The 27,893-nt window shown below is 33.8% G+C and overlaps 1 protein-coding gene across 2 annotated transcripts in view; it reads right to left on the bottom strand.

Annotated features, from left to right (window-relative positions):
* The window catches only part of LOC114326854 (transcription factor SOX-13), a 576,610-nt gene that overhangs the window by 20,159 nt on the left and 528,558 nt on the right, over window positions 1-27,893 (bottom strand). For both annotated transcript variants that reach the window (XM_028275310.2, XM_050651483.1), the window contains exons 4-5: window positions 5,384-5,629; window positions 2,873-3,362 (exon numbers count right to left, since the gene is read on the bottom strand). In XM_028275310.2, coding sequence (XP_028131111.2) covers window positions 2,873-3,362; window positions 5,384-5,629 — 736 coding nt within the window. The remainder of the gene's footprint in view (window positions 1-2,872; window positions 3,363-5,383; window positions 5,630-27,893) is intronic.

Raw genomic sequence — 27,893 nt, 5'->3', positions numbered from 1 at the left:
ACAGAACAATATTTGCGAAATAACAAGGAAAATTGCCCAAAATTGCTGTGAGCGGCGAACTTTGAAAAATCATATTTCGAAAACTATAAATCCTAATTACCTCTACTAAACAACATTTTAAAGAAGAAATATGTAGATTTTTTTTCTGTAAAGCAATATCTATACCTATATCCTCGTGGAAAAAAGTTATGGGACAAAAAACAAAATTTCTTTCTTTTGGGTTTCTTTGTGTTTATTCTGTTGAATCTACTTTTGTACAAAAAATTATCATTGACTTTAAAAAGTGATATTTAGATAGGAAATTTAACCAGGGACAATTTTTATGTAGGTATGTTTATACCAAAAGTGCATAGAACTCACCCTAATGTAACCTGTGCCCAGGGACTAATTCACCCATTTCTCAAAAACGCACCCCTTTAAATGGTAGCACTTCGCGGTTTTTTCATATATAGATGTTCATTGACCATATGAAATAATAAAAGCCCGTTAACGTTGTAGTTCCTTTTAGCTATCTCATTTTGAATATAATCAATAGCCTAATTGTATAAGATGCCAATTCACAAAGTTAATTGTAGAAATAAAAGAAGATTTGTCCGGACTAAAGGAACTGCTCCGCGATAAAGGAACTGCCCAAAGAAGGTGACAATAACTTCGCTAGAAGTGACGATGATTTTTTTTTTTTTGATAATGAACAAATTTCTCAAATTTCGTGTTTTATTTTTTTAATGTTGTTCTGAAGCTATTTTCTTGTGGCATTTTTGTAATTAATTAGTTTTGATGGGAAATAAGCCACAATTTTACTAAAAAAACTGATTTTATTATTATAATAATAAATTTATTATTATAATTATATTTATTATTATAATTAATTTATTATTATAATTTTTTTATTTTTTTCATTCATTTTTTTAAATAATGCCAATTATTAATATATTATTAATACTATTATATGGTAGATAAGAAGTAATTTTGAGTGATTACAGTTAGAAACTAATTCCAGAGCTTTGTGGAATTTGCCGATCTCATTCCTAAAGTAGTGAGATATAATGAGAAAAAATTTGCAAAAAGGTGGTATTCAATACAACTACGAAAACTATACGAAAGTAATATTATATATAAATAGACATCGTATCGAACAACTGAAAAATATGTGTTCAATAATTTTCAAAAATATATCGAATGACAGCAAACACGACCCCCTCTTCCACCCCCTGGAGGTGGGATGGCAGGTAACTTTAAAATCTTAAATGGAAACCCTCAGCATTTATTGCAGATTTGGATTGCTCACATAAAAGTAACTTTTATTCGAGATATTTTTTCGAATTGTGGATAGATGGCGCTATAATCGGAAAAAACAATTTATCGTGATTACATAGGTAAATTATAGAAACGGTCTAATATCTTGAGAAATACACTTCGAAAGGAAAAACCAAAAAACAATTGTTTAATATTTTTCAAAAACCTATCGAATGACACCAAACACGACTCCCCACTCCCCGCCCTGGAGGTGGGGTGGGGGGTAACTCTAAAATCTTAAATAGTTTATTGAAGTTTTGGATTCCACATGAAAGAATAAGTAACATTTATTCGAAACCTTTTTTAGAATTCTTGATAGATGGCGCTAATAAATCGTATTTTTCCGATTTTAGCGCCATCTATCAACAATTCTAAAACATGTTTCGAACAAATGTTACTTATTTTTTATGGAGAATTCAAATTTGCAATAGAAAATGGGGTGCCCATTTATGTTTTAAAGCTACCAACCACCCCACCTCCAGGGGATGGATTGGAGGATCATGTTTGGGGTTATTTGATAGTTTTTCGAAAAATATTAAACACATATTTTTTGGTTCTTAATTTCGAAGTGTATTTCTCGAGACATTAGACCGTTTCTATAATTTACCAATGGTATCATGACAAATATGTAGTTTTTTCCGATTATAGCGCCATCTGTTCAAAATTCGAAAAAATATCTCGAATAAAAAATGCTGTATTTTACGTATATATATATATATATATCCCGTTCACAGCGTAATACGCCTTTGGGTTCCCGTTCGCCAAGCCTGTCTATTCTGCCAGTCTTCTTCAGATAGATTTCTTGCTGACATTGCTTTTGAGATTCCTTGGATCCATGTTGTTGGTGGTCGTCCTCGTTTTCTTTTCTCTGGTGGTACCCATTCTAATATCTTTTTGGGTAGTCTTTCTTCCCCCATACGTCTAACATGTCCGTACCATATTAGTTGTTGTTTTTCGATGTCTTCTATAATTGATCTTTGTACTTTCATTTGTCTCCTGATGTCCTCATTTTTCACATGTTCTAATCTAGACTTTCCCGCTGCTCTCCTCCAAAAATCCATTTCAACTGCCAATAGGTTACCTTTAAGTTTTTGTGATAACTGCCACACTTCTGAGCCATAGACGATTACTGGTTTTAATATGGTATTATATATTCGTTTTTTCGTTTCCGGTCTTATATTTTTTTGCCATAATACTGAATTCAACGCACCTATAACTTGTTTTCCTTTGGTTATTCTGTCTTTTATGGCTTCATCACTTCGTCCTGTCTTTGTCAGTTTTACCCCCAAATATGTACTGTATGTATTTTACGTAAGGAATGCAAATCTACAATAAAAACTAGGGTTTTCATTTAAGATTTTAAAGTTACCTTCCACCCCACCTCCAGGGGTGGAGTGGGGGGTCGTGTTTGCTGCCATTCAATAGATTTTTGAAAATTATTGAAAACATATTTTTCAGTTTTTCGATCCGATGTTTATTTCGTAAAATATTCGACCGTTCCACTACTTTTGTGACACTCTGTGTCAAAGCTACGGGTTTTAATGAAAACAGAATTTAAACTGCATATTGTACTTACGGTGACAACTGGCTAAAAAATCTCTATCTTCCTTAATACTATCCTCTTTGGGTCCACCCATATGCGGCGGTGTCGGCAAACCATACATATGAAGAGGGAAATGCGGTTGCTTGTCCGGACTGGTCATGTCTTTGTTGGGCATATTCCTGTCCAAAGGAAACTGTGGTGGTAATCCTGCATATGGTAAGAACGCCCGTGACATCATTAGATTAGGCGGAAGAAGTTTAGGCGCAGTTGCTGCCACTGGCTGATCTTGTAGAGGAGCAGTGGGAGTACTTTGTGGGCTTGACCTCGCAGAACCGGAGCTCGAGGATTTTGGTTTGCTGAGGTTGAGAGGCGCATCTGGGTCCGATGGGGGTGGAGGTGGCGTCGACGGCGTCGTTTGTGGAGGTGGAGATCGTTTTTCTGGCGCTGGACCCGTCATGTTTGGCATTTGAGCGAGGTGAGCTGTGGCTGAGATCCAATTTGGGACTTGATGTGGAGGGAGCATCTAGTAAAAAAAATGAAATTAGTATTATTAAGGTATATAATTAGTACGACATTACTGCACCCTACATCTTCCCATATGTGCTGTCTACATTTTATTAATTAGGGTTCTTCTTGATTGACAGTAGATTATCATCCTCCCCTACTATATACCTAACCAACCCATCAAAGGATCTGGAGTATTCTGAACATTTAAAAAGTCATTTGATGGTAGTATCTAGCTCTCCATATCACAATTTTCTTTAAAAGAATGGGAAGGAAAACTATTTTATAAGTAACTATTTTTTTAAATTCCTACCTGATCGCTTTCGGCTTACAAAGCCACCATCAGAGCTATGGTCAAAAGGTTAAACTACCTACCACTAAAGAGAGGGTGGGATTCCATCTTGAAACCAAAAAATGTTGTTTTTTTTTTCAATAAAAAACTTTAGTTGTTGATTGTAGATTTTAATATATTAATATATCATATAGGACTTTCACAAAACACGTTAAAATTTGTTTTGTGTACCTTAGATAAGCAAGATAAGGAACATAGGAACCACCACAAAGGAAAATAGGCCTCAGCAAGGATATCTGTGGGGAATAGAGTATTATACATAGGGGAGACCGGGGCTAGTTGTCACAGGGGTAAGTTGTCACAATGCCGATTTTTACCTTATTTGTGAAGTTAACACGCTGTGCTATCGACACTCGAAAGGTCTTACTCATCAATAATTCCACACAAAATATTGCAGAGATCGGCCAGTAATTATTCCTCTTATTTGGGTAAATGTGTTTTGAGGCTTCTCATGTAAAATTTTTAATATTCAATCATCTCGTTCTGTGAGTGAATTTGTGAAACCAAGGTAAGAGAAATGTATTTTAAAGGGTACTGTCAATCTTGTAGACTACAATATGTAGGCATATTTTAATATATCTATTCATTTAAATATTTTTGATTTGACATTAAGTTACGGAAGCTTATGTGGGGCTAGTTGTAACAAATTACACGGGGCAAGATGTCACTGTGACAATTTGCCCCGCAGCATTTAAATCTGTTGAAATGATTTTAGAACGTATCAAAATCAAGTTAGATTGGTGCAGAATACCGGGTAGGTCATTTATGGATTTTTCAAAAGTAAACGTGGATATTTGTGAAAAAGCCATTTAATACCTACAGGATTAAAGTTGTTTTACATTATTACTTACATATTACTTATTTTACATGATTAATTATTACCTAATTGCTTACACAACGATATAAGTATATTTATCAGTCAACGATATAAGTACGATATATTGTGTCAAATATGTCAATTTTGATTTTTTTCTGTAACTGACAAACCAAATTAACCTAGACGAAAAGTGTTTTTTTTTTTGAAAAATCGTGTAAAAGTACCAGATTTTCAAATCCCAAAGTAGATTTAAGTCTACAGTTAATATTTACCTAGAGTTATTCAAATTGTTTATAAGCCAAAATTGAACCTACTTTTGTAAAATGTTTTCGGAATGATAAAAATGAGTTTTTATTGCAGTATTCCTCTTTCATATGGTTTCCACAGAATTGCTGTACCATTATTCTTTTCTGAACGATAACATTGCAAAAAAAGCTTTTTGGGATAAACAAATTGAATATAATTTAAACTAATTGACGAATCATCAACTTTCCATGCAATATTAAAGTCTTAAGTTCATTTTTGCAAAAGTTAGAGCAAATTTTTATTTTTCGAAATTTTAGTCTTACTTTGCAATTTTCGAAGCAACAAATAAACATATATATATAGTTGCAAAATATAATGTGAAACAAAAGATAATATATTTTTGCCTCTGATGACATTTGCAGTCATAAAATAGGTTATACCAGACTCCAGACTTAAACAAGGGTGAGGGCCGGTGGACTAAATTCTTATACTAAGTTATTCCATGTTTATTGGTAGTGATTTTGACTATATATCAGTACAACTTTTATACTTGGTTTATTAGTAACAGTGTTAGAATATAAAAAAGTATAGCACCAAAGCAAAAAACAATAATCTGGGGTCTTACGTGATTTCCCATCGGTGACTTGGCAACATTTGGTGGCATCGCTGGAGGTTGTAGCCCTCGCAGTTGTTCCAAAAAGGGCAGGAACATGAGCCCTGCTTGATGAGGACCTGCAGCATACTGTGCTGTTATCTGGCCTTGAAGTTCTTGCAGTTTCTGTTGGTGTTGTAACAGTTGTTCTTGCTGTAGGCGCTGGAGTTCCAGCTGTTTTTGGTGAGTGTCGTTAACTAGTTGACTGGCACTGGGTGTCTGAAAAGAAAAAGAAAAGATATGAATTGGAACGTACATATATGTATATATTCGAAAAATAATCATTCTTATAATTTTTAAAATATATACGGGTAATATTACCAGTATACACGCCAATGGTGAATATAAAATTCTTAATTGAATGTCAAAAACTGCGCAATAACTACCTCTTAATACCTTTCAAATATCATTTGCATATCTCAACCGGTTTTAGAGCAATAAATAAATCGTCAGTTTGTAAGAAAAAATTCAACATCCCGTAACTCGGAAATGAAGCATTTGCGGACATAATGTTTATAAAGCAAACGGTCATCATTTTTTCATGCAAAATTACCCATTAAAGTTTGTCGCACTTATTTAGAAACAGCCTGTATTGATGAAGAACATGGCTAGTTGTTTAAGTAGGTACCTAACTTTTTTAATATCCAACATAAGCGAATGAATGAAAAAACAGAGTGTTAAGAAAATCTGAGGCTATAGTTGGGTTTTAATTTCAGTATTTTATAATTGTTAGAATATTCCACAGGGTGTGGTGAACTTTGAGGAAAAAACATAGTTTAAATGGTATAGCCGGTATACAATTTTAATTTACTTGTCTAGCAACAATATTACCTTAGCGATGTTGTTAAAGAATAAAACTATATTATACATATTAAAAAATCACTTAAATCGGACAACAGGTTTAGAAAATTCGAGACATTAAAAATGACCTGTTTTCTCTGACGCGCAGTGGAGATTTTACAAGAAAAGTCAAATTGCAATAAAAAGTCTAGGTACATTGTAGACGATACATATTAAAAAAGAAACTGAGATCACATCTAAAATACACAAACATAAACCATTTGAATTTCGTTCTTATATGTAGAATCGTCTGGAACTCTATAATTTTACATAGTTTTAAATAGTAATATAAACGGTGTACTAGTCTAAGTTGTGAATAATTAAGTGTTCACTGATAATGACAATTCGCCGAAACGTTTCAACAATAATGTTTTGATAATTTCAAACCCATAAACCAAATAAATACAGACAAAAACATTTAAAATACGTCAGGAAATAAAACATATGGTTTAGATTCTTTGTATGTACCTACGTATTTGAAAAAATTATTTATATTATTATCTGTTTATGTCAATATGTAGAATAACCTCTCGTCCATCTGCTTTTCTTGAGCTACAGAATATAATTATTTATTAATGTAGTAGTAGTATTTATGGTAGGGGAGCCCAAGCGGGGATTTTTGCAGTTACTCGAGCGCGTCAGATTAGCATATGGGAGAAACCTGGTACCCTGTAGATGTACCTCTACCATATATTGGCTCTTAACACAGGGGAGTTCGTTAAGGGGGGCCCGAAAAAAAAAATCTATCCTTAAAAAAACTCGAAATTGTCAGATTAAGATAAGGTAAGTTAAGTACATGCAAAAGAGTGTATATTTCAAAAATATGACGATTTGAGCCGGGCGTAAGGAAATGGGTGAGTCCCAAAGTTTCACAAGAAAAAAGCGAATATTTCGCGAGATGAATGACAGATCGAAAAACTAAAAAATATGTGCCCAATATTTTTTAAAAATCTATCGAATGATACCAAACACGACTTCCCACGGAGAGGGGTGGGGGGTAAATTTAATATTTTAAATACGAATCCCGCGATATTTCGCGAAATGAACATCAGATCGAAAAACTGTAAAATACAATTATTCAATATTTTTGAAAAATCTATCGAATGGTACCAAACACGACCCCCATGGATGTGGGGTGGGGGGTTACTTTAAAATCTTAAATAGGAGCCCTAATTTTTTATTGCAGATTTGGATTCCTTACGTAAAAATAAGTAACTTTTATTCGAAACATTTTTTCGAATTATGGATAGATGGCGTTATAATCGGAAAAAACGATTGTTGGAAATGGAAAATTAAATTAAAAAATGGCAAGCGCCCACTAAAATGGAAAACTTTACTTAACTTTTTTTGGTTTTAGGACCTACTCTTCACAACCCAATAGGTCCCCAAAGCGCTCGAGTGACTGCACATTTAGCATACTTTGCTCCCCTACCATAATAACTTATTATAAAAACAGTAGAATAAATACATTTAAAATAAAATCTGAAAACCAAAGTACACTCCTACTGTTGTAGTCCGTGCTCTCCCGCCAAAGTTTTAAAATTTCAAATACGCATCCGCCAAAAATTTAAATTAAAGTGAAGTCTGAAAAAGTATTCTACAAATAAAATTATTGTTTAAAGCTCTTAGATATTGTAGGATGTACAGAAATTTTCATAAACAACTAATGAAATTTACGTTCTTCTAAATGCTGTTATTTCATAATATTTTCTGGATGCATATGCATACAATCAAATACATAATAATAATATAGACAAACAACGTCAACCTGCAGCCAACAAAGTTAAGATTGCTGAGGTGGTAGTCAACCTCCGATAAGAGACGGTACTGCAAGAAGAATAAGACCGAAACAACTACGAATCCAAAAAAAAATGTAAATCATTGGAGTATATTTTCAAATTTGCACAAACAAATTCGGATCATAAAGTTTTTAACCCATTAACCGCCAAGCAAAGAAATACTGCAATAATATGTCATATATTTGATTAACTAGAGTAAAATAAATTTAAACAATCGTAAAATAGTTATTTATGAAACAGTTCGTGAAGTATGCTTTTTGCGAACGCACGCGATTTTTAAAGCACGAGCGACAACGGAGCGGGTGCTATACATCGCGTAAGTTCGCAAAAAGTACTTCACGCACAGTTTCATACAATATTTTATCTACGATAAACAAATAAAAAAACCGTAACTCTTCGTCACTGGAATTCATTTCTATTCTACAATTTTTAGAACTTTGACATTTAAAAATCCTAACTACTTTCAAACCATAAAACTGTCAAAAATTGTGTTTTAAGTCATTGCTCATATTGTCATCACCATGACAACGCGAAAGTTAAGAATATTTGATTATATGAAAGTGTGCCAAAAAACCCATTGAGAGTGTGCGAAAAAGAAAATCCCATTTAAAATACATTGTTACTTCACGCACACTTTAAACCAGGGGTGGGCAAATACTTTTAAGCGCGGGCCAAAATGAAATTTTCAAAATGTCTCCCGGGCCGGAGGACTATACCTAGTATGTACGCTAATGTTTTTGGTGGAGGTTTTTCTCTGTCCAAGAAATTTTTTTAACAAAAATACGATAGGTAAGTGTACCTAATTTTAAAGCATTTGAAGAAAGACATTTGGCTGTAAATAATAATTGTCTTTTTGGTGTGTACATGCGAACAATTTGTCCCAGTAAAATTACGAAATTTTTAATACGGTCCATTATATTAAGCCATAAAGCCATAACAAGGATCCAGATAAAAAATGAACTTAAGAAATTCGATCAAGAATAGAATAGTCAAGAGCAGCCTTTTTCAAGATCAGGAAATTTCTGAGTAACCAAAGACTCAATCTGCAAATCTAAAATCGGATGGTAAAATGTTTTGTCACGTCAACCATCACAGATGAAATTCAAAGGAGACAACTGATCTGGTATGGTCATGTACGACGTAAATGGACGACGACAGGCTGCCAAAACAAATTTTAAAATGGACGCCAAGGGAAAGAAGAAAGATAAGAACGCCGAAACAATCCTGGCTAGGCGGCATTCAGAAGACAATATCGGAGTCGGAAAGAAACCTTCACCCTGACGAATGCAACGACGGACAAAGCTGGAAACTGGCAACCGGAAGACGGAGAACGCTATAAAAAACCGGGATAATAATAAAAATGTTATGTCCACTCTCTTCTTCTTTATTGGATTGTTAATGCTGACTTAATGAAAAAGCTGCAAGCTTTTGAGATGTGGCCTTTAGGGGAATTATGAAAATACCATGGACCGATCAAATTATGAACGAAATGGTGTTGCACAGAATGGAAAAGGAACAAAGAGCTTTTGACCATCATTAAAAGGAGAACGACATAATTTGAAATTAAAAATCACACTAAATTTTCTCTTTTTTTTCACCTCTGTGATAAACATTACAGAAATTTTCAGGGACTTTCGGGCCTCGGTAATAATGTAATACATATTTCATTCTGCGTTTAAATTTTTCAAAAATACTCATTAATTTTCTCAGGATTCGAAAAAAATGAATGCATTACGGTCTTAAAAATATGCTTGCGGGATTTCTCAATGGGCCGGATAAAGTAAGCAAAAGGGCCGGATCCGGCCCGCGGGCCGGCTTTTGCCCACCCCTGCTTTAAACGCTTCACGCACTGCTATCTATAATGACAGTTTTCACAACAACAAAATGGTTCGTTTTCGAACCTTTGGCGGGACTGAGCTATAAAAATTGAAATACACAATTTTATTTTTTGTGAAATGTCTCAAAACATTTAGAGTGTAAATTGACCTGGCATTTTTGATAATCGAAAATAGTATGGTTAGAACATTGCCTACATCTTCTTCAGCTTCTTTGTCAAAAACGAAGTAGAACGCTATAAGGGTTGATAGAAAGGTTCTCTTTCAGATACCAAATCTCTATGTAATGAAGGGCATATGGCATCTAATCTACAACAGCACTGGGAAATGTTCTGGTGGTCACTATTACAATATCGTCTGAGAAACCCTTGACCCAGATTCCTTGGCTTCTAAGCTTATATGAATTAGGTCATCAACGACTCTATTTCATAATCTTGGTGATAAGACTCCTCCTTGAGGACACCCCTTATTTGCCCCAGGTTTATGATGACACCTTCCTTCATACGTATCTGTGGATGATAAATATTATTCTCCTCTGAAGCATCTGAATAATAGATTTGCATGTTGTGTTGTTGGTTCTCTTCCCCGCCAGTGCATTATGTAGTGACTCGATGGAGGTACTATCAACAGGAGGCACCTACTATGTTTAAAAATGCAAAAGGACGACTTCTTTCTGGTGTAAACTATTTTCCAGTTCCGGCACTGTTATGAGTCTGACTATTATAATCTGAAATATTTACCCATAACTAAACTGTCATTTTTATTCATCTTTTGAAAATCAATCTTAAAAATTCATGAAACATTCAGAATGCAGTTAAAGCCGTATTGTGTACAGGCCCAAAAATACTTTCACCGAAAAAAAATTTTCCAGTACCATTTATTAAAATCAAAAATATTTTCACTGCTCCTGTTCTGAAAATATCCAAAAACAAACAATAACAGTGCATCTCCCGACGTTGCCGAAGTCTTTTATTTTTTCGTTTTCGGGATGAGATATATTAAAGAATTGTCCATCTGTTGCCTCCGCTGTGTTCCTTTTCCCCGAAGATTCGCAGGTTGCCAAACGCCCACAGTGGCTAAATTTACGTCGGCACACGTCCAATTTTATACTCCATTCACTGCAACTTTAATACAGAACTGCATACCTTACACAGGAACAGCGGCGTTACATTTGGGATGTCTTAAGCTAAATAATGAATAAAATAAAATAAAGAAGAAATGAATTCGCATTAAACAGACAAAAAGGGAAAAAGATACAGGTCCGGATGAAATTCCGATTGAGTTTCTTAAACTGATCGATGAAGAAATGATAGACAATTTAGTAGAACTCTTCTCTTCTTCTTTAAGTTCCATCTTCTATCTAATCATCGTGGCAATGCGGACCCTGTCGACTGCCGCTCTAAATAGCTCTGCACTAGGATGTTCTTCGTCTTCCCACATTTCGCTTTCCTCGGATTTTGCCTCGCATAATAAGTTGTACTAATGAGTATTTTTGCCCTCTCATCACATGTCCCAAGTACTCAAGTTTTCGTCTTTTGATAGTTAATATTATTTCCGGTTTATTTCCTATACTTCTAGTTACTTCCACGTTTGACACGATATTCGTAGGATTCTTCTGTAACACCAAAATTCAAAGGCGGCCAACTTATTCAGATGGACTTTATTGATGGACTGTTTTAATGTCCACGCTTCCAAGCCTTAAAGAAGAGTAGAGGAGAACACGTAACACCGAAGCATCCTTTGGCGTAGTTCTAAGTAGTAGAACTATATGATCATATTTATCACACAGGCATTTTACCAAAAAAATGGTTACTATCCAAATGCAAAAGAATGCTTAGAACACCGTACACAATTGTATTAATGAGCCATGCCTTGACAGTATTTGTGATAATGTGATGAAATTAGTGAGAATCAATTTAGAAGAGGCATGGGAACTAGGAAAGCATTATTCGGTATAAATGTGCCCATGCAAATAAATCTAGACCTGAACACACATCTCTCTCTTCAATACTGACCCCCCGAAGGGAGTGTAGTGGTCGACGTAATGTCGTGTATTGTCCGTCTCCAAAGATCTCTGTCTCTGGTCATTTCTTTTAACTCAAGCATAGGTCTTTTGCATATTCCCGTAATTTGATCGATCCATCTTGTTGGGGATCTTCCTCGTGATCTTCGGATGAACACACATATGTACATGTAAAATGTGCACATGTTTTATTGATTTCGAAAAAGCATTTGACAAGGTTCAACACGATAAACTAATTGAGGTGAATTGAAAACAAAAAATTGAAACTAATTGAATTGAAACTAAAAATAGTATTTATATTAGAATCTTAAAACAGGAGAAATTTATTTTGCACCTTTTTAACTTACAGTATTTCGACATAACTAAAGAACATTAAAAATTTTTCTCGTTCTCAATTGCTTCAATATCCGACATTGTTTTGTTTTTAAACACTTATGAAGTGTAGAAAATCATGTTTTTGCCTATAAAACATTCCTTGTAGATTTTAGAGAAAAATGTTTCAAATAAATATTCTAGATCTTAATAATTTCTAATTTGAAATACATAAACAATTGGAGATAATTGCAAAAAACCCTTATTTTTGTAGTAATTTATAAATGTTAATAACTTATAACTATTATTTATTATAACAAAAATTTTTAACCTGTTTACACAATTATACAACTTTCAAATAAGATTATTAATTTGTATTTTGAACGTTAATAGGTACACGTGTGGTAAGTTTTTTTAAAAAGTCTACACTACAACAGGAAAAAATATGCAGTTTTATTTTATTATAAATAAATTAATTCCTTATAACAAAACTAAAGCATCCTTGATATTTAGTACTGCGTTAGTTAGATATTTAGTATTGCTTTGAATGATTTTTATGATGAATGGTGATTATTGATCATTATATGATGATAAAAATGAAATCTACCGAAATTTGACGATTTTGTCTCTCAAAATTTTGTCCAAGACCTGTGGCAACACTGCTCAAATATTATATTTTCCAGATTTAGCCATAAGACTCACACTAACTCTAAGGATAAATTACACTATATAATCCCAGATACCTATGGTATCAAAAGGATTGATAGACAATTCACGACTATTAATCTCACTGGTCGTTCTTTACCATAAAGATTAACCTTTCTACCATCGATGAGTAGAGGTATGTACTATTATCTAGTACTATTATCTAGTAAAATACATTGGATTATCTAGTAAAATACAAATTTTTATATCTTTATTGTATCGCAAATTTGAAACGTGACTTTTCATGAGATAAGGGTTATACCCAGTGTAATGTATTTGCATTTTAAAATATCATTTTTGTTATTCTTTGAATTGAGAAAAATATTTCCATTGTTTATGGTTCCACCGGTATTTTATTAGATTGTATGGCTTCCTTCAATTCTTTGGAAGCGGTTGTCGTATAATTTAGTGTTGTACTGATGGCTTAAAGTTTAGTGTTAACAGAAAAAAGTAATAAATAATAAAAAAAAAATACTTATAGATTAAATACAATAGGGGGGTCCATAGACTTGTTGACCCCCCACCTGTATATACGCCTGTTTGGTCTTCCTCTTGGTCATCTAGCTTTTTAAGGTCTCCAATACTGTATTGTGACATTCCAGTGTTGGTCTTTTTGTCTAGCGGTATGGCCTTCAAAGCTCCATTTCAGTTGGGCAATTTTTGTTGTGATATCCTCGACTTTTGTTTTTGATCTTACCAGTCGTTCCAAAAAGCTTTCGGAGAGTGAAAGATGGGACGACTATAAATAGTGAAATCCTTAATAATATAAGATATGCCGCTGACACTGTAATATTTACTTCAACTCTACAAAGTGTGACAAACATACTGGAACGGCTGAACGAAAAGTGTATCATATATGGTATTAAAATGAACTTAAATAAAATTAAATTTATGGTCATTCATTACAAAACATCCAAAAGACAACGGGACATTCGTTGTCTAATGAATGGGTAGACAAATACAAGGAATATTGGTAAATCAAAACGCAGAACATGCACGTATTAAAAGCCGTAGAAATAGCAAGGGCAACATTCGTGAAAATGGAAAATCTAATCTATTATGTAGTAGAGACCTAAGAATGGATCGTGTCTGAGAGTTTTCGATGCTCTAACCTGAAAGAACTTTTGTGTATATGTACCATGTATCTATGTTTGTAGTGTCTCTTTACCGTCTACTATAGAGCCTCTTTTGGATCGAGGACTTAATTCAACACTTTCTTAAACCATTTCTTCTGACATCTTAGATCTTTTTTGGCACTTTTTGAGCAGCTTTATCTCGGATATAGGTACTGACCACTTTTCAGTAGTTCCTTTTCACCATTGGAAATGGGATTCAACTGATATGATATTGGACAATAATCAGAAAATAACTAGCTGTGATAAATATAAGTATTTGGGCATTAATTTCAACAAGGAAGGTACTGACGACGCAGAAATTAAGAGCAGAATAAATAAAGCAAGAACGATAATTAAATCATTGAACGGAGTTTTGTGGAGTACCGAGATAGGGAAACAAAGAAACATGCGAATATACAACACCATGATTAAGAGCACATTGGTATACGGATCAGAAACATGGAGAATAAAGGAACACCAAAAACGAAAAATAGAAGCTACTGAGATGGACGCCCTAAGAACAGTAGAAGATTGGACCGGGTTAGAAATGAGGAAGTAAAGCGAAGAATGAATTTACAGGAAACGGTTGTAGAATGCATTGAGAAGAAACAATTAACGTGGTACGGACATGTTCAGAGAATGGGGGAGGAAAGACTGCCAAAGAAAATTATGAAATGGATACCTACAGAAAACAGAAAAAGAGGAAGGCCAAGAACGACATGGATACAGGGAGTAAGACGATCAATGAGTGTACGAGGATTAGAAAATGAAAACTGCAATGATAGAAGATATTGGCAACAAGGCATCGGACAACGTCGGAGGACGTTTTGAAGCCGAATTTATATACAGGGTGTCCAGAAACTCTACCGACAAACGAAGACAGGAGATTCCTCAGAGAATTTTAAGACAATTTAACCGAATTCACCTAGTCCGAAAATGCTTCTTAAGGGAGCTAGAGCTCTTTGAAGATGGCGTCATGAAATTAGTTTTTCTTAAATACCTCCAGAACGCTTCTATTTAGAAAAACTAAAATTGGTGTGCATATTTACTTTTCAGAGATGAATCGATTTCATCCATGGCAAATTTCTAGTACCGGTCATAGGCGTCCGTTTTGGGTAGAGCAACGGGTATTTTATCGCATAACTTTTTTGTCCTTAACTTTTTTGCATTTTTGACACCGGATTATTAAATTGTGAGGTATTCTAGTACTAAAAGTTACTCTTGCTTCAAGTCGATAGGACACGCCGTTTTCTAGAAAAATCGATTTGAAAGTTTTTCGTTTTTGGAATTTGAAAAAAAATTGAAAGAACTTTTCAACAAAAAACGAAGTATTTTACCAACATAAAGTAAGAGTAACTTTTAGCACTCGAATACCTCATAATTTAATAATCTAGTGTCAAAAATGCTCAAAAATTCAAGACAAAAAAGTTATGCTATAAAATAACTGTTGACCTACCCAAAAGGGACGCCTATGACCAGTACAAGAAATTCGCAATTAATGAAATCGATTTATCTCTGGAATATAAATAAATGTACCAGTTTTTGTCTTTCTAAACAGTTTTTTTTTTAAATTCTTTTTTTTTATTCAAAAATTTTCAAATCGATTTTTATAGAAAAGGGTGTGTCCTACCTATTTAAAACAAGAGTACCTTTTAGTACTATAATACTTCACAATTTAATAATCCAGTGTCAGAAATGCACAAAAGTTAAAGATAAAAAAGTTATGAGATAAAATAACCGTTGCCCTACCCAAAACGGACGCCTATGATGGGTACTAGAAATTTGCAATGGGTGGATTAGATTTATATCTTGAAAATAAATACGCGTACCAATTTTTGTTTTTCTAAATAGAAGCGTTCTGGAGGTATTTAAGAAAAACTAATTACAAGACGCCATCTTCAAAAAGCTCTAGCTCCCTTAGGAAGCATTTTCGGACTAAGTGAATTGGGTTAAATTATCTTAAAATTATCTGAAGAATCTCCTGTCTTCATTTGTCGGTAGAGTTTCTGGACACCCTGTATATATATATAAATATGAGTGGTAACTATAGCCAGTCTATAGCTTTTGGATGACTAAGGCAGCGTTGTTCCTGTTCCTTGTTTGCTTTGTTTATTTGTTCCTGCTGGATTAAAACAAACATCTTGTCCCACGACAAGTAAGAGAATGGGTAACTTCGCAGAAACCAGTTTATAATGAGAGTTGAGCCATTTTAGCTTCTACTAGGACTAGGTCGTGTCCACTGACCTAGCGACCACTAGTGAGTACGAATAGCTCCTTCACGACAAAGTCTTATGGCTCTAAGAGGGAATATATGAACTTGTCTCGTTTCTGAATTGAGAATAGTCTTTTTATGAAATAAAATGTTTGTACAGTTGAGTCCACGAGTCTTTATCCGTGCGTCATTAATACCTGGCGAGATAAAACACATATTTTATAACTAAAATTTTAACCCGTAACAGGAGCAGTAGCAACTTACTGTCACTTGCTGTTGCGTTTAGTAAATTTCAATTTCCGACTTATCATCGACTTATTTCGTATGCTTTAAATGATGACGCACGGGTAAAGACTCGTGGACTCACTGTAGGTATGGGATTATTTTAAAAATATTTCAACTACAAAATAGAACATTAAGGGCCGGTTGTTCGAACGCTAATCAACATTGATCACTATCAAATACTTAATTATTGTCACAACTGTCAATGTCAACTTTGGTTGGGTTGCCGAAAACATAATAATTGATGACAATTATGAAATTAGTTAATCAATTATATTAATAATTGTTATGTTAATTGACTAACTAATCTCATAATTATAATTAACTATGTTTTCAGCAACACAACCAAAGTTGACATTGACAGTTGTGACAGTAATTAAATATTTGATAGTGATCAATGTTGATTAGCGTTCGAACAACCGGCCCTAAGATTTCCAAATTCCGTCATTAAAGGAAATAAAACATAGATAAAACAATACCAGAAAAAGCATTTTTTTCTGTACCTTGAAAATATTGAACGTATTGAAGTGGGTTTTATCTTATTTTCCTATCATTCTTCATTCAGAAATGTTCAGAAATGAATTGTGTTTGAATACACTGAAATTTTCAACGTAATTTGTAGTTTATCCAAACTTTTTTCACAATAATGTGTATTGATATAGCTTCCTTTAGCCCTTTACCCGCCCATGTTTCAACGGGAATTAATCACACAGTGTTGAGTCGAATACATTTAAATTACTTCAAAAGAGGGCACAACTTCCTTATGTTTTTGTCCCTGTCTACGCCTCTGCACACAGGATGTTGATGATATTTCGCTGTTCTGAATTAAATCTTTTTTCCAAATAATGCGTAACTCACATTCATCTTTTTAATGATCGTTTGCGACCGTTTTGAAAAAATATATTCAACTTTTTTAGCGTTTGACAAATGGCTTTCGACAATAAATTTTACACAACTGTAATTGGTCGGCTTTTAAGTATGTCAAGCTTAGAAATGAATGAGCAAAGTTTTATTCTTCTTTATCCGCTGACTGAAAATAAATGAGTTAAAGGAAGGTATTATTCACATGAGAAATTTTCGAAATGTGACCGTTTTTTAAAAAACAAGAGTATTGGGAAAATCTCTTGAAGACTTAAAGACTAGGTACTCCTTCGAACTTCTAATACTTACATTCCTTTTATGTTTTAAAATTTTTTCACTTTACTCATATATTTCTTGCTTTTATATTTTTTACAGTATCCTACTACATGGCATGGAAGCCTGGATGTTGACAATTAGCAAGTTACGATGCCTAAAATATTTTGATGATGTGTGCATACTTCGCCGCATTCTAAAAATTCCATGGATTGGAAAACACAGTTAAATTAAGATCTCCCGAAAAAAATTGTTTTTTGAGTTGGGACACTTCTACTCACATATCTACTCACAAAGTCACAAAAGACTAGTCAAATTCAGCAAACAAAAACTAGAAAAGAACATGACAACCAAAGTAGTGTAAAATAAAATTTTATTCCAACTCTAAGAATTTTATTTCAAAATATCCAATGCACCAATATTAAGCGCAAAAACAGGAAATCTGAAAAACATACAAATGTCCACTTCGAGTTCAAAACGTCAGTCTCTACAATTCATAAAAAAGTGATAAACTAATTTGATACACACAAAACATCTTATACTCCACATCAAAGAGTTTCATAGTCATTTAGTAAACTATAGATGTATCAGATTAAATTCATTGATTGACGTTATGAATTACACAATTGACAATGAATAAATAGAACGGAAATAGATAGCGTATGTTGAATGTTATGTTTCCTAGAGTTAACAATGAATTTACTATTTACAAAATTATATACTTATCGTTCTGTAAAAGGTCAAATGATCGTAATATGGTTTTTGAATGACATCAAATTATGGCACTTAAGAAAGTAGATTAATGTTACTTAAAACAATAATTGGACAAATTTGGTAATTTATAATAAAAATTCTATGTCTATCAGGACATAATACAGATTAATGTCTACAAAATATTATTCCTCTTTTTCAATTAAAAAAATTAAACATTAGTCCAGAAAGCCACTGCGCATCCGCTAGGAAAAATATTCTAATTCGGATTTTTTGCACAATCTTACTCAAAAAGGACTCCTTTTAACAAATTTGCATGTTGCCAGGACCAAAAGGTGGTCAAAAATTTTTTAAACGTTTTTTTTTGTTTTTTTCCTAAAATTATTTTTTTTACATGGAAAAAAGTTTTTTTAGGTTTTTTGGATCATTCCAAACAGAAAAGGTCTTTAGTGACTTTTCTCTAAAAATGATAGTTTTTGACATATAAGCGATTAAAAATTGTAAAATTGCGCAATTGAAAATTTTTAAAACCCTCAAAAACTATGTGAAAAACTGAAAATTTTAATGTTGCCAAGGTAGGTAGATATTCTTTAAACATCGATTGATGAAATTCCGAAGAGTTTTTTGCAATACAATATTCACAACTCCTTTGTTTTTTAATTGCTAATCAAGCGTGCGCGACACTATTTTCCACCGACAGTATGGTGCAAATGAAAGGAATAAATTCATTATTTCGTAAACCGGCGACTTTGAAGAAAAATCCCGAAATAGGTCGATTTTTATTTTTAAGTTATGATATTGTGGCATATATGGTATACTAGTGACGTTATCCGTCTGGGCGTGATGACGTAATCGATGATTTTTTTAAATGAGAATAGGGGTCGTGTGCTAGCTCATTTGAAAGGTTCTTCAATTCTCTATTCAGTAATATAAACATTTACATAATTATTTATACAGGGTGTCCAAAAATTTTTTATTAAATTAAATTATTTGACAAAAAAAGAAGTAGAAGGACACCCTGTATAAATAATTATGTAAATGTTTACAATACTGAATAGAGAATTGAAGAACCTTTCATATGAGCTACCACATGACCCCTATTCTCATTTAAAAAAATCATCGATTACGTCATCACGCCCAGACGGATGACGTCACTAGTATATCATATATGCCACAATATCATAACTTAAAAATAAAAATCGACATATTTCGGGATTTTTCTTCAAAGTCGCCGGTTTACGAAATAACGAATTTATTCCTTTCATTTGCACCATAATGTCGGTGGAAAATAGTGTCGCGCACGCTTGATTAGCAATTAAAAAACAAAGGAGTTTTGAATATTATATTGCAAAAAACTCTTCGGAATTTCATCAATCGATGTTTAAAGAATATCAACCTACCTTGGCAACATTAAAATTTTCAGTTTTTCACATAGTTTTTGAGGGTTAAAAATGGCCAATTGCGCAATTTTACAATTTTTAATCGCTTATATGTCAAAAACTATCATTTTTAGAGAAAAGTCACTAAAGACCTTTTCTGTTTGGAATGAACCAAAAAACCTAAAAAAACTTTTTTCCATATAAAAAAAATAATTTTAGGAAAAAAAACAAAAAAAAACGTTTAAAAAATTTTTGACCACCTTTTGGTCCTGGCAACATGCAAATTTGTTAAAAGGAGTCCTTTTTGAGTAAGATTGTGCAAAAAATCCGAATTAGAATATTTTTCCTAGCGGAGGCGCAGTGGCTTTCTGGACTACATATTTTGTATTTAAACACATATTGTTCGATTGTATATTTAAACACTTGCTTTTATAGGCTTACCATAATTAAGAAGAGTCAAACCGGGACGCAGAAGATGAAGATGATCATTTTCGATTTGCTTTTCGCTTAATTTGTTTTTTTCATGAGAATATTTTTGTCGTGCTTAATTTTGTCAAAACATTCACTGCATAACATGTTCAAGTTGAATTTGCAGGTAAGCAAGGCTTCCACAATGCATTTTTGCATCCTCCCCCGAACGTCAGATCACACTTTTCTTTTTTTTTTTTCATCTGTGAAAAAATCTTACCACTGGCGCTGAAGTACCGGGTAAACACATAGCAAACTAGACATTTTTTTTTTAAATATAGCACCTCAATAATATCCTTCTTCTGAAAATGGGTGATTAGCTGGACCCATTTCTTGGAGTAACTAGCTTCATTACAATTTTGGAAGAAGCCTTTTGCCAATAACACCTCATCAAATAGCTCATCAATCATTATTTGGGTTTTCTATTGAGGTTTTTGGATCTAATTTATATTATGTTCCGCTGCTTTTTCGATTTCACTCCAGTTAAGCTTATTTTTCAAGCAGATCTACTCAAAATCTTCGGCTCCGTCGGAGCCTTTTTTCCACAATTCTAAAAAATACGAAATGTAGCGCTCATTAAAAGGGTGAACATCACTCATAAAGTTTTCCACATTTATGGAATCTTTCAATTTATTTAAGAGTTGTTTAGCTGCTTGTGGAAGATATTTGTTTTCCTTCCTGTTTTGAAGATTAGTTTTTAACTTTGTCAACTCCATACCTACATCTGTCGCAGTTGAGTTAGTCTTCTCCTCCATAGACTTAATACTTAATGGTTTTGTTGAATACATTTAACTGTCCGAGCACAAACCAAAAGTAAAGTGCTCCAATTTATATTTTGAAGAACTGTCGCAATGCGAGGGTGCAGTATACTTGACCAAGAAAATAAGATTTGAGGCCTCGTATAGCTACAGGATCCTTTCCACAGCTGGCAAAAACAGAAATCTTGTATTTCCATGTTGCACTCATTTTTTGTACTCTATGTCAGCTGTCTCACAAAACTCTTTTAAGTTTGTAATGCGTACGGTATATGTACACAAATACTTGTATATTTTTACAACGCTAGCCTCTATTTCGGCAGGAAGACCATGAACTGCATGTTGGATTGTATTATGAACGATGTGAGCGCTGCGACCAAAGCCGAGACTTTCCTTGAGCCTGGAATAAACGTTGTTAAGTGCCTCGCCCGTTTACCCCTCCAAAATTTGTATTACAGTTAGCACCACAGAAAGCAGCCACCTTGTTTTCTATTTCATGTTTTTTAACTGTTGACATTTTGTGATTTGCCAAGTTTTCAGACGTTTCTACGGCGACAGATCGAAAATCGAGTAACTTTACAGATATACGTCTCTCAGATACAAAGTACCTAACAACTATCGGCGCCAATTTAGCATCATGTTTGTTTGATGTATCTGTTGAAACGCTAAAAAAATGGCATTCTTTTAGCTCGTTGTGTAGTTCACCACATTGACGTCTTGCACAATTTACGTAGTACGCCTTGTTTCCATGCCGTGTCGCAAGCGCAAGTCAGCTACTGTCTTTTGATTTTTTTGTGGAAGCCTAAGCCATTTTCAATAAATGTTGTTATATAGAAAGAACTGGATCACTGCAGTTCTTTCCTGGCATAGTGGCTTATTCTATAGAAAAATTTCGGCTGACAGATTGCTAAAATCTCGTATAACTTGCCTTCTCAAAAATCTTACAGTCAATATTTTCAAGAGCGATTGGTCTGTAACTCTCCGGTAGTGAAGTGGTGTCATTGCCTGGTTTGCCAGAATGAGATGACTTTACTTTGTTTAAATAGTTTAGTCATTATCTGGTTAAATAAATCTAAGAGCCAGTTTCGAGTTTTTGAATGAATGTGTTTCATGAACTCGAGAAATAGTTTTTTAACTCCTACAGCCAAGGGCGCCCATATAAACATTTTTAAGGGGGGGGCCAAACGTGAAGATGTTGCACATTACATTTTGTATATTTCGGATGACAATATATACAGTAGACTCTCTCTATAACGAACACGGATATAACGAGGTTTCGCTTATAACGAGGTACATTAGGTGTCCCATGAAATCCCTATTGAACTATAACGCTCTATAACGAGGCATATTTGGTTATAACGAGGAAAATTTAAATCGAAGAATACTTGTCTTTACCTGTTTTTAGCGTTGTAATGGTCATAAATAAATAAATGCCTTAACTACCTGTACATAGAAATGCCCAACGTCTGTCTTATTATCGAGGCCAGTGCTATAATAAACTCGGCCACCTGTAATAAACATCTGCCTGTTTATCGACCGATATTGAATACTATAGGAAATTTACAATCTATGGCGGCGAAGTCTCATTGTTCACTGTTCAGGTTGACCATCGACACATAATAAACTACGTAAGAGGCATCAAAAAATCTCATTATTATTATTGTTTGATATAACGAGATCCGCTTATAACGAGATAATTAATTCACCATTTCAGTTCCCGTTATAGAGGGAGTCTACTGTAGTTTAAACCACCTAAAAAACCTAGTTTGAACCCTGTTGTGAGGAATTATTCATACATTTAAACACTAGACCAAGTTTTTAAATGGAAATGTCATGGGTACCACAAAAGTTGGGCCTCTCTTTAAAACCCGTTTGAAAAGAATACAATGCTTGCAAAGCCTTCCCTTCAACTTTGGCGAGCAGACTAACCATGAGTATGTGTCGAACCAAGTTTTTACTTTAAAATCTTAAAAAGGAGCCCCCTTTATTTTTGCAGATATAGAATCCTTATGAAAAATAAGGCACACATATTCCAAACATTTTTAGAATTGTTGATAGATGGCGCAAATAAATCGCATTTTCCGAATATAGCGCCATCCGTCAAGTCAACAATTCTAAAAAAGTTCGAATAAATGTTACTTATTTTTTGAGGAGGAAACTCAATCTGCAAGAAAAAACGGGGTTCCTATTTAAGATTTTAAAGTTAACTTTCACCCCACCTCCGGAGTGTAGAATGAAAAATCCTGTTTGGTGTCATTCTATAGATTTTTGAAAAATATTAAACACGTGTTTTTTTAGTTTTTATTTGGAAGTATATTTCTCGAGATATTAGACCGTTTCTATAATTTTGCTGTGGTATCACGATATACCGTTTTTTCCGATTATAGCGCTATCTATCCACAATTCGCAAAATGGCTCGAATAAAATTTGCTTATTTTTACAAGGAAAATCCAAATCTGCAACAAAAATTAGGGGTTCCATTTAAGATTTTAAAGTTACCCCCCGCTCCACACCCAGGGGTTGAAATGATGGACTTGTTTAGTGTCATCGCATAGATTTTTGAAAATTATTGAACATGTATTTTTCAGTTTTTCGATCCGATGTTCATTTCGCGAATTATTCGGCCTTTCCGCTACTTTTGGGACACCCTGTATATAACACTCATTCATCATGAAAGATCGCCTGTTTTTCATTTAAATAAAATTGTTCTGTTCATCATAATGAACACTTTAAAAATAATCTACTTACTAAAAAAATACTTTTGGCAAACTAAAATTTGACTATGCTCAATAAATTTTAAAAATTATTTTTCAGTATGAATTTTTTCAAAATATAAAATATAATTACTATTTTATACCAGTTGTTAAAGACAAATGGCTCATTAGTGATTATCGATCAGAGATCGGATTTCTTGCTGATATGTTTTTTTTGCAGTATTATAAATGATTCATTTAATATGTAATTTTGGGTGTCAATTACAGTGTATATGTTTCCCACGCCTCTAATCGCTTTCAATGTTTTCGTTAGTAGCATACCATGATTGTGGGAAATGTGTATTATGCACATTCCATACAGACCACTGTCGCAGACACAAAGATTTTCTGTTAAACTATTAATAACTACCCAATATGTGAACTTTTTTTATTAATAAATATGTTGTTTCCAATTTATCTCTCAAAATTATCCAATATTGTTTAACAAAAATACGTTTATGTAATATAAATTTAATTTTTTTCTTTCCCGAAAAGCTAGGGGGGGGCCACGGCCCCCCTGCCCGTGTGTATGGGCGCCTATGCCTACAGCTTTGCGATATTTAATCAATTTAGTGGACACAGTAGTAACATGGACTCTCGAAATTACAAGTATGAGGCGTATAGAAGCCTTTCAGATGTGGGTTTTCCGAAGGATGCTGAAGATTTCTTGGAGAGAGCACGTGACCAATAACGAGGTGCTGAGAAGAATGGAGACTGAAAGAGAACTTCTAAATGGTGCTGAGAAGAATGGAGACTGAAAGAGAACTTCTAAATATTGTAAAAAAACAGAAAAACTAGTTATCTAGGACATATTTACAGAGGAGAAAGATACAACTTTTTACGACTCACAATAGAAGGGAAAGTGGAAGGAAGAAGAGGTACAGGAAGAAGAAAATGCTCCTGGCTAAAGAAAGTAAGAGACTGGACAGGCATGGACACACATTCGATACTAAGAACCGCTCAAGATGGAGAGCAATTTGCTGTAGTTATAGCCAACCTTCAGTAATGGAGAATGCACCTCAAGAAGAAGATAAATAGACTAAATAAAGTCATTTATTAAAATAGTCTTTAACAGCTCTATCACAGATTAATAGGAACTACAAATACCTATATAAATAAGTATGTTTGAGGTTTTTTAATCTAAATATTAAATATATTCGAATAGTAAATTTGTTCACAGCGTGCATACACCGCTTAAATAAATAATATTCGCCTGATTTATATCGCATTACATACTAAACGCTTTCCATATTAATTAGTTATTAAAGATTATCTTTTTCGATTATCTATTTGATATATATCTACAAGAGCTACGACCGATCCATTAAGGTTAACAAATTCATTTGATTTTAAAATATTCAAAACACGGTTTCTCCGAACACTGAACAAAATCACGATTACTAACAAAATAACTGTCACACGAAATCCGTAAGAGATTTAATTACGTTTCTTTTGATAATCCCTCTTATTAATGATAAGTTACATTTCCATGTATATTCGATAATCTCTCACAGCTGCCTGCCAGAATCGGATTCAGCTCCATCGGCGGTTTTTTACAATATTAATTATGAAGAATCGAGAAACTATAAAAAAATATAAAATTATCGTCAATAATATAACCTAGAACAGAAATTTCGTTATCCTAAATATGTGACTTGTTTTCAACTAACTTTTGCTCTCTGATTCCAAAAATAACCGCAGATCTTGCCTATCACATCAAATTTTTAAGACACAAAATTCATACAAGTTGTGAATGTAAATGAAAGTAAAGTAAAAACTATACAAACATACTATTCACACAAGCATTTCTTCTTTTAAAGGTGCCTATCTTCCAGAGATTTTTTCAACCATATTAACACATCTTATTCTATTCAAAGCATCTCAAAATAGATCAGCTGATGTTAGATCAGTCCACTTCCTAAGATTGGCCAGCCAGAATATACGTCTGCGTCCAGGGCCTCTCTTGCCCTCAATTTTTCCTAGTACATAGAATCAACTGTAGAAGTCAATTGCCTCTAATCGTTTTATGTCATCTTCTGTAAGATTCCAGCTTGCTACTTCGTAGAGGAGGACACTAAAGACGTAACATGTATAAATTCTTATGCGTATAAAACATTTACTGCAGGTTAATTATTAAAACAAAAATTCGCTGGTAGTTTTTTCTATAGTGTTGAATCTGAGAACATTCTCGCTTGATGCCCAACAAAATTCAACCATCATATTATGTACATTCCATCTACCTTGATACTGCACCTTGATAATGTGCTGAAATCAGCAAGGTGACTATGTGAAAAATGCAGTTTGATACTCATGTTGCATTTAAGTTGCAACCTAGTAATTTGAAACAATCCAAGAGCTGCTGGACAATTTCGTAATTCTGTGTTCGTATCTTTCCTATTAATAATGGGTTTGAAAACCAACCAAGCATTATTTTCAATTTTTGGCATTTTTCAGGGGAAATATTCAGCTTTAGGGAGCTCGCAAACCAAAGCCCTACATCGCATAACATACATTGCGGAAAGATACGCACTGAGTGTCACATCTGGTTTTCGGTGAACGAAATTCCACCGAAAGTCACCGAAGATTCACCGAACACCAGATGTGACACTCAGTGCGTATCTTTTCACAATGCATGCCACATGCGATGTAGGATATTGCTTCGGTATGCGAGCTCTCTTAAGAAGCTGACGAATCTGTGGACTATCAAAAACACGGATTTTTATTTTTTTAATGACAGGTTAGAAAATGCCGAAATGCAATACTTAAAACAGTCTACTCCAATTGTAAAAGTTTGATCCATTTGACTTGCTGGCACCTATTTGATGACATCATACTATCACCAAATGACACTACTGCAATAAGATACTTTTGATCTCCAAAAAAATACTCAAATATCACCTATACCGGCGAAAGTCGGTACCGCCTAATCAGCAGACCAAAGTGATCCCTTTAAGATCTCATTCGAGAATCAATGCTTAAGTGGTCTAAACTCAGATCCAGCCTAGCCAAGGACTAGACTAGATTATAATAATATCTTCACGCCGGCAATTTGGTTTAATGTCGCTGTTAGCGAGCATTAAATAAACAAACTTTAGTTTTACTAGCTACAGCTCCCAATACAAATAAATGATTGGATTTTGTTTATTTTAATCGAAGAGACACTAAAGTTTTTTCTCAAAATGAAATTGGCATGCTTATAACAAACGACCATTCGAATATTATTCATAAGGGGCACATTAAACCTTTATAGAGAATGGGAATTGAAATACGTGAATTAAAACTTATAGGATTTTTTGGATTGACACATATTAAATCACTATTGGATTTTTTTTGTTAACTGCATAATGTGGGTAACAATGTTAACGTTTGATTATGTTTGATTGAATTGCTTATATCTTCCACTTTTTTATGTATCGTCGATATTATAATTTTAGAGGAAGTTTCAGTATCGGAGAAAAAAATTAAGATCAATGTAGTTTTTTTGTTGTTATTTCGCTATTTGTATTATTTTTTAGGACCATAAAAAAGGAACTCCTTTTCTCCCACAATTCACATAGGCAAATTCTTCTTGAAAACGAAATTTGTAACAAGGAAAAAGCATAAAATAAGTCAACACACAAAAAAGCTTACAGAAAGAGAAAACACCACATAGCGGAAAGAAAATCAAAACAGAAGCAGATACCCAAAAACAGTCTCGGGAGTAAAAGAGATCATACGCTCCGTAGAAGAGGACCTAAGACCTGGTGGACGGATGACACGAACAGAGTTATAGCACTCTGAATTTATACGGCATAAGACCAGGAGCACTGAAGACAATTGAGGGAGGCCCATGTTCAGCAGTGTCCCATGATTTCCGGACCTTACCTTCCCTTCCCACACTGTTTAGTATTTAGTCAAAAAAATTTTGTTGTAGTAAACCTAACATTTTCCATTTACGTCTTAATATTGGTGTCATATTTGTGTTTGATTCACTGTATAATTCATATTTTTTGTCTTAGCACACGCAATGTTCCCTTTCAATCCGATAATCTCTAACACAAAACAACACAAACGGCTTAAAGTCAGCGTTAGTTTTAGTGAAATCAACGTCCTAGTCAAATCTCATCTATAAATCAAGCAAGCACATAATTTCCAGCACTCGACATTGTTTATTGTAGAAC

This window comes from Diabrotica virgifera, chromosome 5, assembly GCF_917563875.1.
Source record: "Diabrotica virgifera virgifera chromosome 5, PGI_DIABVI_V3a".
Lineage (NCBI taxonomy): Eukaryota > Metazoa > Arthropoda > Insecta > Coleoptera > Chrysomelidae > Diabrotica > Diabrotica virgifera.
The sequence above is the reverse complement of the archived record's forward strand: the minus strand, read 5'-3'. Positions and strand labels throughout refer to the sequence as shown.